General features: G+C 29.5%; 1 protein-coding gene and 1 long non-coding RNA gene across 2 annotated transcripts in view; both read left to right on the top strand.

The window, feature by feature from the left end:
• The window catches only part of LOC107437630 (sodium/potassium/calcium exchanger 1-like), a 39,183-nt gene that overhangs the window by 15,751 nt on the left and 11,070 nt on the right, over window positions 1-12,362 (top strand). The window contains exons 23-37 of the mRNA XM_071185406.1: window positions 479-511; window positions 640-663; window positions 757-792; window positions 918-947; window positions 1,938-1,961; window positions 2,390-2,422; window positions 3,752-3,775; window positions 3,888-3,920; window positions 4,352-4,375; window positions 4,888-4,920; window positions 5,043-5,063; window positions 5,197-5,229; window positions 5,351-5,374; window positions 5,652-5,678; window positions 10,559-10,582. Of these exons, the coding sequence (XP_071041507.1) occupies window positions 479-511; window positions 640-663; window positions 757-792; window positions 918-947; window positions 1,938-1,961; window positions 2,390-2,422; window positions 3,752-3,775; window positions 3,888-3,920; window positions 4,352-4,375; window positions 4,888-4,920; window positions 5,043-5,063; window positions 5,197-5,229; window positions 5,351-5,374; window positions 5,652-5,678; window positions 10,559-10,582 (423 nt within the window). The remainder of the gene's footprint in view (window positions 1-478; window positions 512-639; window positions 664-756; window positions 793-917; window positions 948-1,937; window positions 1,962-2,389; window positions 2,423-3,751; window positions 3,776-3,887; window positions 3,921-4,351; window positions 4,376-4,887; window positions 4,921-5,042; window positions 5,064-5,196; window positions 5,230-5,350; window positions 5,375-5,651; window positions 5,679-10,558; window positions 10,583-12,362) is intronic.
• On the top strand, window positions 2,693-3,337 carry LOC122273676 (uncharacterized). The gene is made up of 5 exons (XR_011637724.1): window positions 2,693-2,727; window positions 2,852-2,875; window positions 3,001-3,033; window positions 3,155-3,178; window positions 3,305-3,337. It is a non-coding gene; the product is annotated as an uncharacterized lncRNA (long non-coding RNA).

The raw sequence follows: 12,362 nt of genomic DNA, 5'->3' as shown, positions 1-12,362 counted from the left end.
TTAGATCGGTTACTGCTGCTACAATGCCAGGTTATACAGATTTAAGTGAGTTTGAACGTGGTGTTATAGTCGGCGCACGGGAGATGGGGCATAGCATCTTCGAGATAGCAATGAAATTTGGATTTTCACGTACGACCATTTCACGAGTATACCATGAGTATCGGAAATCCGGTAAAACATCAAATCTACGACATCGCTGGGATATTTGGGATGACTTGCAACGTGATGTTCAGAAGATATCCCCACCCCCTCTTACTCCCACTGGTTTATGGACAGCCCTGCAGGATTCATGGTGTCAATTATCTCCAGCATTACTTCACACATTGATCGAATCCATGCCACGTCGTGTTGCGGTACTTCTGCGTGCTCGCGGGGGCCCTACACGATATTAGGCAGGTATACCAGTTTTTTTTGGCTCTTCAGTGTATATATATAGAGATAGATAGATATAGATATATGTATGTTATATATATTACAGGTTTAAATGTTCCGGTTAATCTTAGTGGCGCTAGTGAGTATAAATAATTTCATCTACATTCCTTTATATTGTATAATAGAATACTTTAAATACATATTATATTAAAATATTAAATATATTTTTAATGATAATATTTCACTTATTTTGTTATTTACAAATAGAATCTATTGATGGAAAAAAGGAAGGTAAGCGTGAATGATTTCTTATTTATCAACTAAATTGATCTCACGCATAAGAGAAATTTTTAACAAATCTTGCATTTCGTTATTTTGGGTTAGATCTAGCTTTAGGTGCGACTACTTATCTTGGCGGAAGTAAATATGAACTATTTATAAAAAAATTTATTGTGTTGTTTTTTGCACAGTTGGGACTGCATGAAATTTCGAAATATAAAATTAATTGAGTTTAAATATAATATTTCATGTATTTCATCATATAGGATTGGCAGCTGATGGTGTTGTTACAGAAGGTAAGCTCTTAATAGTGTTTTTCGAAGCTTTTTCACCAAGAAAAAAAATCTGTTTAACAGTGCTTTACACTTAAGGTCAAAATTATAATTTCAAAATATATACACCATCTGGTCATAAAGAATTATATGGCTTTTAGTGTAACTACCACTACAATAATAAAACACATAGGGTACCTTTTAATGGATAATGTTTGACAGTCGTCATTCTAGCCCCCACATTGGTGACCCGTACCCGCCTATCTGAAGAGAAACGTCGATCTCGATATGAACACACCAAATTTAAAGGATAGAGCACAATAAATTCTTGAAATCTTGCTATCTGTGTCGGCGTCATTGATTTTCTCACACTGTTGCTACTCAGTCTCAATTACACACAACTGGAGTCAGTACACACTCGATTGCTAATTGCAACATAAGAGCGACCACGATCTAAATGCAGCTCTCACGACCAGCACTCAAAGTCCGGTAATCTTAATACAGCTCTCCAGGCTTCTCATAAAACAACAATGAATCAACTAGTGGTATCCATTCATCGAACTCTATAACAGATAAAATTCTGATAGGTAGCAATGTAGTGTAACTACCGCTACAATTATATAATTCCATTTCACTAGTATATAAATTGGGAAAACTCTTTGTGGAATGATTATTTAAGAATACATCTTGGTTTAAATAAAGCTGTTGGACATCCAAATGAAAGTGAAAATAAAGCAAGCATGTATAAACAGCTTAACACATGCTTTTTATTCATTTATTTGCTTTGCAATAAAAACGTTATACAAAATATGCAAGATAAGTAAAATTGAATAAGATTGAATTTTGCTATAAATAAAAAAGTTGGACTCTCAAATGAAGAGGAAATTAAAGTAAGTGAGTGTGAATAGATTTAGATAGATTATTTTGATTTATTTGCATGCTTCATGCAAAGATGTAATGCAAATGGAGTTATATTAATTGTCTCTATCTCATGTATTTTATTTTTAAAAATAGAAACTGAAGGTGATGTTGAAGGAGGTAAGCATGGTTTCTCTCACATCAGTTGAATTGATTTTGTGGTTAAGATACGTTAAAAAGATATTTTATGAAGTTTATCATTCATACATTTTATAATTAATCAATGAACCTTGCTGCAAATTTAGATGTTCACACACAAGAAGAAGAAATTGAAGAAGGTGATTACAAATAGATGAACATAGATTTTTTAAAATTTATTTGTATGCTTCATGCAAATATATAATACAAATGGAGTTATATTAATTGATTATATCTCATGTATTTTATTTTTACATATAGAAACTGAAGGTGATGTTAAAGGAGGTAAGCATGGTTTCTCTCACATCAGTTGAATTGATTTCGTGGATAAAATACGTTTAAAAGATATTTTATGAAGTTTCTCATTCACATATTTTATGATTAATCAATGAATCTTGCTTTAAATTTAGATGTTCGCGCACATGAAGAGGAAATTGAAGAAGGTGAGTGCAAAAAAGATGAACATAGATTTTTTAATTTATTTGTATGCTTCGTGAAAATATGTAATACAAATGGAGTTATAATAATTGATTATATCTCATGTATTCTTTATTTATACGAATAGAAACTGAAGGTAATGTAGAAGGAGGTAAGCATGGCTTCTCTCACTTCAGTTGAGTTGATTTTGTGGTTAAAGATATTTTAAAACGGCATTTTATAAAGTTTCTCATTCATATATTTTATGATTTATTACTGAACCTTGCTGTTAATTTAGATGTTCACACACATGAAGAAGAAATTGAAGAAGGTGAGTGCAAATCGATGAACATAGTATTTTTTTTATTATTTATTTGTATGCTTCATGCAAATAGGTATTACAGATGGAGTTATATTAATTGACTATATCTCATGTATTTTATGTTTACAAATAGAAACTGAAGGTGATGTTAAAGGAGGTAAGCATGGTTTCTCTCACATCAGTTGAATTGATTTCGTGGATAAAAGATGTTTAAAAGATATTTTATGAAGTTTCTAATTCACATATTTTATGATTAATCAATGAATCTTGCTTTAAATTTAGATGTTCGCGCACATGAAGAGGAAATTGAAGAAGGTGAGTGCAAATAGATGAACATAGATTTTTTTATTTATTTGTATACTTCGTGAAAATATGTAATACAAATGGAGTTATAATAATTGACTATATCTCATGTATTCTTTATTTATACGAATAGAAACTGAAGGTGATGTTGAAGGAGGTAAGCATGGCTTCTCTCACTTCAGTTGAGTTGATTTTGTGGTTAAAGATATTTTAAAACGTCATTTTATAATGTTTCTTATTCATATATTTTATGATTTATTACTGAACCTTGCTGTTAATTTAGATGTTCACACACATGAAGAAGAAATTGAAGAAGGTGAGTGCAAATCGATGAACATATATTTTTTTTTATTTATTTGTATGCTTCATGCAAATAGGTATTACAGATGGAGTTATAATAATTGACTATATCTCATGCATTCTTTATTTATACGAATAGAAACTGAAGGTGATGTTGAAGGAGGTAAGCATGGTTTCTCTCACTTCAGTTGAGTTGATTTTGTGGCTAAGATATGTTAAAACGATATTTTATGAAGTTTATCATTCATATATTTTATGATTTATCCATGAACCTTGTTGTAAATTTAGATGTTCACACACATGAAGAAGGTGAGTGCAAATAGATGAATATAGATATTTATTTATTTACTTGCATGCTTCATGAAAATATGTAATACAAATGGAGTTATAATAATTGACTTTATCTCATGTAATTTATGTTTACAAATAGAAACTGAAGGTGATGTTGATGGAGGTAAACAAGGTTTCTTTCACATCAGTTGAATTGATTTTGTGATTAAGATATTTTATGAAGTTTCTCATTCATATATTTTATGATTTATTACTGAACCTTGCTGTTAATTTAGATGTTCACACACATGAAGAAGAAATTGAAGAAGGTGAGTGCAAATCGATGAACATAGATTTTTTTTTATTTATTTGTATGCTTCATGCAAATAGGTATTACAGATGAAGTTATATTAATTGACTGTATACTCATGTATTTTGTTTTTACAAATAGAAGCTGAAGGTGTTGTTGATGGAGGTAAGCATAGTTTCTTGCACATCAGTTGAATTGATTTTGTGGTTAAGATATGTTAAAACGATATTTTATGAAGTTTATTATTCATATATTTTATGATTTATCCATGAACCTTGTTGTAAATTTAGATGTTCACACACATGAAGAAGAAGAAGAAGTTGAAGAAGGTGAGTGCAAATAGATGAATATAGATATTTATTTATTTACTTGCATGCTTCATGAAAATATGTAATACAAATGGAGTTATAATAATTGACTTTATCTCATGTAATTTATTTTTACAAATAGAAACTGAAGGTGATGGTGAAGGAGGTAAACATAATTTCTATCACATCAGTTGAATTGATTTTGTTTTTACGATATGTTAAACAATATTTTATGAAGCTTTTCATTCATATATTTTATGATTTATCCATGAACCTTGCTGTAAATTTAGATGTTCACACACATGAAGAAGAAATTGAAGAAGGTGAGTGCAAAAAGATAAACATAGATTTTTTTTATTTGTATGATTCATGCAAATATGTAATACAAATGGAGTTATATTAATTGTCTCTATCTCATGTATTTCATTTTTCAAATAGAAACTGAAGGTGATGTTGAAGAAGGTAAGCATGGTTTCTCTCACATCAGTTGAATTGATTTTGTGGTTAAGATATATTTTATATATGTGTTTAAGAAATATTTTACAAAGTTTCTCGTTTATATATTTTATGATTTATCAATGAATTGATTTTGTGGTTACGATATGTTAAAAAGATATTTTATGATGTTTTTCATTCATATATTTTATGATTTATCAATGAATCCTGCTGAAAATTAAGATGTTCACACAGATGAAGGGGAAATTGACGAAGGTGAGTGCAAATAGATGAACATAGATTTTTTTATATATTTGTATGCTTCATGCAAAGATGTAATACAAATGGAGTTAAATTTATTTAGTATATCTCATGTATTTTATTTTTGCAAACGGAAGATGAAGGTGATGCTGAAGAAGGTAAGCATGGTTTCTCTCACATTAGTTGAATAAATTTTTTCTTCAAGTTATATTAAAAAGATATTTTGAAATGTTTCTCATTCATATATTTATATATTTCTTGATTTATCTATGAATCTTGCTGTAAATTTAGATGCTCACACAGATGAAGGGGAAATTGAAGAAGGTGAGTGCAAATAGATGAAAATAGATTTTTTTTTATTTATTTGTATGCTTCATGCAAATGTGTGATACAAATGGAGTTATATTTATTGTCTGTATCTCATGTATTTTATTTTTACAAATAGAAACTGAAGGTGATGTTGAAGGAGGTAAGCATGATTTCTCTCACATCAGTTGAATTGATTTTGTGGTTAAGATATGTTAAAAAGATATTTTATGATGTTTCTCATTCATATATTTTATGATTTATCAATGAATCTTGCTGTAAACTAAGATGTTTACGCAAATGAAGGGGAAATTGAAGAAGATGAGTGCAAACAGATGAACATAGATTTTTTTATTTATATGTATGCTTCATGCAAAGATGTAATGCAATTGGAGTTAAATTTATTGACTATATCTCATGTATTTTATTTTTACAAATAGAAGATGAAGGTGGTGATGCTGATGAAGGTAAGCATGGTTTCTCTTACATTAGTTGAATAAATTTTGTCTTTAAGTTATGTTTAAAAGATATTTTATGATGATTTTCATTCATATATAGTTATATATTTTTTAATGTATCTATGAATCTTGCTGTAAATTTAGATGTTCACACAGAGGAATAAGAAATTAAAGAAAGTGAATAGATGAATAATGATTTTTTAAAAGTTATATTTCTACAATTCATTGAAATATGTAATAAAAATTAAGTTAAATTTATTCATTATTATATTACAATTTATTAAGTTAGTATGAACAGATAATACAGATTTTTTTATTATTTCTGTATGCAATGAATACAATACTTCATGCAAAATATTTAATATAAATATTGCTAAATTTATTGACTATACATTGCGCCTTTTATTTTTACAAATAAAAGCTGAAGATGGTAAACATGAATTTTTTATATGTACTATATAAAATGTATTGATTTTGTAATTTAGATATTTTAAGATATTAAATGTATAAACATTGATTCTTTTCACTAAAATTTCTAACTAAAATTCTGTGTCACATTAAAATTTAATTGAAACATTTAAAGTGTAAAATCGGGAGCCCCATGATTTTGCTGAAACTCACCATGTTATTACCACCTATGTCTCTGCTTTTAATGACGTCAGCATCGGGTTACCACAATTTCTATTTATGGTTATGTGATTAGTTCCTTGTTTCTTTTCATACGTATATACATAAGCATGTTTTCAAATCACCAATTATCAGAGGGGCCCCCGATTCTACAATTTAGCCACTGAAACATTTATAATAAATTCTATTTACAATTCTATAGCAGGAAGGTTGAATACATTAACAAATTGCAACATAAGACGTTATGTACTTGCTTTTACAAAACTCACCAAGCTTGACATTATTCTGATATCATACTTTAAAATTCTAGGAAAGGGTGCCAATGCTTGACACAATAAATTTTTTACAAGATGTACCGAGGGTTATAATTGAGTGTCATAATCCAGTTTTTATTTTTTAAAAAATGACAATTATATATTTAAGATTTTCTCCATTTCTAACAAAACATGGACTCAAACAATTCCATCTGTTGCACGAATTTCCAGACAAACACAGCAGGGAAAAAAGGAAATTTCTTAGTAGATATTGTTCAAAGCTTCTTCACTTTTTTCGCCCATGACAGATAGTTCGGCTTTCTGAACATTATCTATGGTTGGTGAAATCATAGAATAGCCCGCCTCTTGTCCACTTTTTGAAATCTAGCTAAGTTGGGGATTATAACTGGTATCAACGTTGCTTTTCGATTATTAAAAAAAAACATTTGAAGTATTAAGAAAAATTTAAATTATTACAAATTAAAATATTTTTAGTGGAATAAAAAAAATTACCTTTGCTTTTAAAAATGAAATAATAACGATTATTCTAACAGCAAGAGATCAGAAGCATGAATGGCGAAATAATAAACCCATTTACCTAAAAAATAAAACCTTTTCTAACGAAATCCAACTTTCGCGTAGTTATACATATCAAATAACCAATCAGGTTGAAGAATTTTGGTGGTGTGATCGGATGTTCAAAATAATCTCCCCGAAATATCTTGCGGAAACCCAGTTTGGAGAGATTTCAAAAACTTTCTTGGCGAGATTTGAAAAAATTGCCACGGAGTGGGTTATTCTAGGATTCACGCCTATATTTTGTATTTTCCCTTGACTGGTTTACTTCACTTGACTCCTTTTAAAAAGTCAACTCCAAAAAAGTTCCTAAAATATCTTCTAGCGGGAGCCGGAAAATATCAGACATTTATTTATTAAGTTCTCATTTAGTTCCATCAGAATCATTGGCAGAGTCAGACGCTATTTTCTAAGCAACAAATTAGAAGCAAAATTTCCCTAAGGAAAAGGCCGAAGAACTTGAAAAAACTCTCCAGAACATTGGTATATCTTTCAGAAACAGAACATGCCAAATATTTGAAGAAAAATTCCTCAATAATTTTTAACTTCTATTATCAACTAACTTGTAACTGATAACTTCCGATTTCGGGATCGCACACTGTTGCAGACGTGTGTAGTACGATAAAATACATTTTTCTGTCTTCAATTCATTACAAATTAAAGTGAAGTCAACATTGCTTTCTTCACTCCAATGAATAAATGCGAATTCAGAAAGTACAGAACTGTAATAGTTATAGAATATTCTTCTTCTTTATGGAATAGTATATATTTCTGTATCTATATAGTTCGAAAAACAACAATAAAGAATCATCTGAATTACTTGAAATAGTATCATTTGTGCTGATTATTAATAAATTTTTATCGTTTTCTTGGTAAGTAATTTTTAGTTTTGAAGGAATAATTTAAACTAGAATTAAGCTGCTCTGTTTTTAAGCTACATAATAAAATTCATATCGAGATCTTACAATTAAAAAAATTTGCTGTATGGTATGCCATCTTAAAGTAATGAAGGAATAATCTATGTCTATATTATTTGAGAATAAAATTTTCAAACGAAGAACAGTTCATTTTGGAATTCTCTGGATTTATAAAGCAGGTAAATGTTAAAATTTTTATAATAAAAAATTTGCTTGTAAATAACTTTTTTCTTATTTGATGATAGCTCTCCACAGAATGTTTTTTACGTCTGATTAAGAACTATAAGAATAAAAAAAAGAAACAATATGAAAGTTTTTTTATTTCAATGTGAGGAATTTTTAAAATCGTTTTTTTATCCCAATAATTCTTTATTTTATGTTTTTTAGTTTATAATTTTTTGATAAAAATTGGGTACCGGCGCATTACACCGGCCCAGGCGATAAAGTTGCCAATAATGATGCAACGGACGCCAAACGGAAAATCGCTTCTGGTAATCTTTTGCCTCCACATTTCCATAACAAATCGCAGCTATTTTTTCCCCATCAGTCACGTCTTTTTTTTAATACGAAAAATTAAATCACAAAAAGCAATGAAAATGTGGGATTTGTCCAAAACAGACTAAGAAGTGGTCAGATTCTTTCAAGAGAAAGGGGTTTTGCCTGAAATCGTAACTTGTGATAAGAATCATGAAATGAAGTTGTATATCGGAGATGAAATTCAATGGCGCTGCAACCTTTTATCTTGTCGCTATAAGAGAAGTGTCCGTAAAGGCACATGGCTTCGATCATCGAAATTGAGCTTTTTGAAGTGTATGCGGTTTATTTATTGTTGGAGTGAAGAATTAACTTCAGTTAAATGGTGTGAAAAGCAGTTGGAAATCAGCCATGGAACAGTTGTAGACTGGAATAACTTCATGCGTGAGGTTTGTGTGATTTTTTTTCCTTAAACGTTAACAATGGAAAATAAGAGGACATGGCATGATCGTCGAAGTGGACGAAAGTTTGTTTACGAAGAGAAAAAACAATGCGGAACGGATCTTACCACAACAATGTATCTTCGGTGGAGTTAGCCGGGAAACGAATGTTTCCTTCTGGAGGTGCCAAATTGATCCATGAACACTTTATTGAAGGCAATTAAGGAAAATATCGAAAAAGAAACTATAATATATTCCGATTCATGGAAATCATACAGCACTAGTAAGCTGGAAAATGAAAGTTTCGAACATTTCAAAGCGAACCATAAGTACAACTTTATGGAACCGGAAACTGGAACGCACACGCAAAAAATAGAGAGACTGAGGGGCAGCGCTAAATGGCGAAATAAGAAACACAGAGGAAAGGCACGCCATCATCTCGAGAGTTATCTTGCAAAATTCATGTGGAGAAGGCAAACGGAGGACCCATTTGAAAAAAATTTAGGCTTTATTAAAATGTTTATGCCTTCGAAGTAAAAAACATTTTGAACCATTTATTAACTGCTTTTATATGTGTATGCTGCGTGTTGTGGCCGATAAAATCTGCTTCGTTTGATTTGTATCGGTGACTGTGTGTCGCCGCAAACTCACCATAAAGTTTGCTTGGCGTGGCATGCGCCGGCATAATGGAAAAGTACCAAAAATTGTCGTCAAAAAACTTTTTTTGAAAAATCAATTGGTATAACATTATTTTTTTATGTATACTTCTTGCATATTCTAATGTTTGAAGTAATATGATACAGAAAAGAATGGAATAAAAATTCGGTACTTACGTATTAACGCCACCGCCGCTACAGATTTGGCTGCTTTTAAGTGCCGCCAACCTACACTTAAAATTTTTGAGACAAATCATAAAATAAAACACTTTATTTAAAATCAAAGTAGTCTATCGGATTTCGGTAAAAAGTGGATGAATATACAGTTTAGCATAGATTCAAAACAATCTCTATTTTCTTTCACTTGATGCTGTCGCCATATGAACTCTAATAAATAAGATTCCAAATGAAATAACATTTTTAAAGCGTACGTTTACCAAGATAAAGTTTCATGTCATGGGAATTGGTACATTTTTGTTTTTTCGTGAAAATCCTAGCTAAATTTGGGTCCTGTATTTCATCTTTCAACCTAACCTCATTTAAAATAACATTTATATAATTTTTTAGAGGCATAGACACATTATGAACAGTGATTTTTATCGCAGAAAAATTTATCTTTATTTTGAAATATCTCTTTCGCTGTCATTAGAGAATGCATCCTGATGAGAACCTTTACGTTTTTCCATCAATCGTTTTATTAATTTTCTAATTGTAATACCTTTCTAGAAATATGTATATAGATAACTGTGCACGATATTTTTTTGTCTCCTTCAAAAGAAAATAAATCCTAGCTATGGCTGAATTGGAAGATAAGAAATCGAGTAAAAAAATATTTCATATTGATCGCAAAGTTGTTTAATACAAGATAATTTTACTTAAAATTACTAAATGTCTTTCCTAATATTTCGTCTTTAATCCTGTATGTATTTTTATCTTTAAAAGCAGAAGACGTTGGTGAAGAGGATGAGAGTAAGTATGAATGATTTATAACAGATTAATTATAAATTTAATCATAAAATGTAGTGCAAAAAATATTTAAAATTATTTGCGATATAGTTGAGTTGAATAATATTTTTTTTTTATCTTTCAGCAATAATAGCATATAACGAACATGGAGAGAGTAAGTATGAACAATAACATGATTATTCTTGCAGAACTATTTGTGCATGAAATGAATCAAACGAAATTATTTATATAAATTTCGCATTACTGAATTACATTAATTGTATGATTTAGGAATAGAAGTTTATGATGAGCATGGAATACGTAAGTATAAACAATTGTTTTAAGCCCTCAACTACGTACAGTTGTGCATAAGTACGGTTGTGTACAGTGTGGTATACAAAATGTTTTAAAATCTAAAAAGCGCTTTTTAGTTTATTGATAATATTTTACATGTTTTTATTATTTAGGAATAGAAATCCTTTACAAAATGGGGATGGNAATACTTTTTTTTGAAAGATTAAATGGTATAACATGTGTTTATGTATACTTCTTGCATATTCTAATGCTTGAAGTAATGTGATTCAGAAAAGTACGGAATAAAAATTCGGTACTTACGTATTAACGCCACCGCCGCTACAGATTTGGCTGTTTTTAAGTGCCGCCAATCTACACTTAGCATTTTTGCGAACAAATCATAAAATCAAACACTTTATTTAAAATCAAAGTCATCAATCGGATTTCAGTGAAAAATTGGCCGATATAAAGTTTAACATAGATTCAAAACAATCTCAATTTTCTTTCACCTGATGCTGTCGCCATATGAACTCTAATAAATAAGATTCCAAATGAAATAACATTTCCAAAACGTACGTTTACCAAGATAAAGTTTCATGTCATGGGAATCGGTAAATTTTTGTTTTTTTGGTAAAAAATTTAGCTCCTGAAAAAATAAAATTGCATCTTGTTTTGTTATTGGCAAATTCAAAAGACGCATTTTCGTAGTACTAAAGAATGGCTTTAAAGAAGAATTGTTTTTTTTTTTTTTGTTTGTTTCGTAAGCATTTTTTTTTACGTTTTTTAGCTTCTAGATAATGATTTATATAAAATTATGAGGCATTATGTCCTAGTTTTTGTTCATTTTAATGTTGGAAGTAATATGATTCTCAAAACTATGGAATGTAAAGTTTAAATGGGCCTTTCTTGTTATATCATTAAATTTAATAAAATTATTTCTCATGCATTAGGTTTTAACTCTAATAAGAAGATACAGATTTTTTTCTGTTTACTTACAAATATTTTTCCGATGTGTTTGGGATGTTCCTCCTCTAAAAAAAAATAGATACCATTTTGTTTTCTTTTGCATAAGAAAGAATATCAAACATTTTTCTTTTTTAAATTTAATAAGCCACAATAAAGAAGGAATGTTACAATGCTACATGCTACATTAAAGACGTCTCCAGAGTAACTGAATGACTGTTCATAAAAAAACGCAGGTATTCGTCTCATACAACAACGCCCCTATAGTTCACTGCGATCGCGAATTAGAATTTGCTTCATATATTTTTTCAACCATTATTTTATACGATATATCTAAAAGCCCATTCATTATAATTTTTCTTCCTAACATTTTTTTAAGTGCTAGATTAGTATATCTTATTTTAACACATGTTTATTTTATTTCACTTCATTTCGTCAAATTTAGTTTTTTTATTTCTTCTTTCAACCTAAACTCATTTGAAATAACATTTGTATAATTTCTCAGAGGCATAGACACATTAAAAAGATTGATTTTTATCATAGAAAA

The sequence above is a fragment of the Parasteatoda tepidariorum genome, chromosome 9, assembly GCF_043381705.1.
Source record: "Parasteatoda tepidariorum isolate YZ-2023 chromosome 9, CAS_Ptep_4.0, whole genome shotgun sequence".
NCBI classification, from domain to species: Eukaryota; Metazoa; Arthropoda; class Arachnida; order Araneae; family Theridiidae; genus Parasteatoda; species Parasteatoda tepidariorum.
This window is presented reverse-complemented; position numbering and strand designations above follow the sequence as displayed.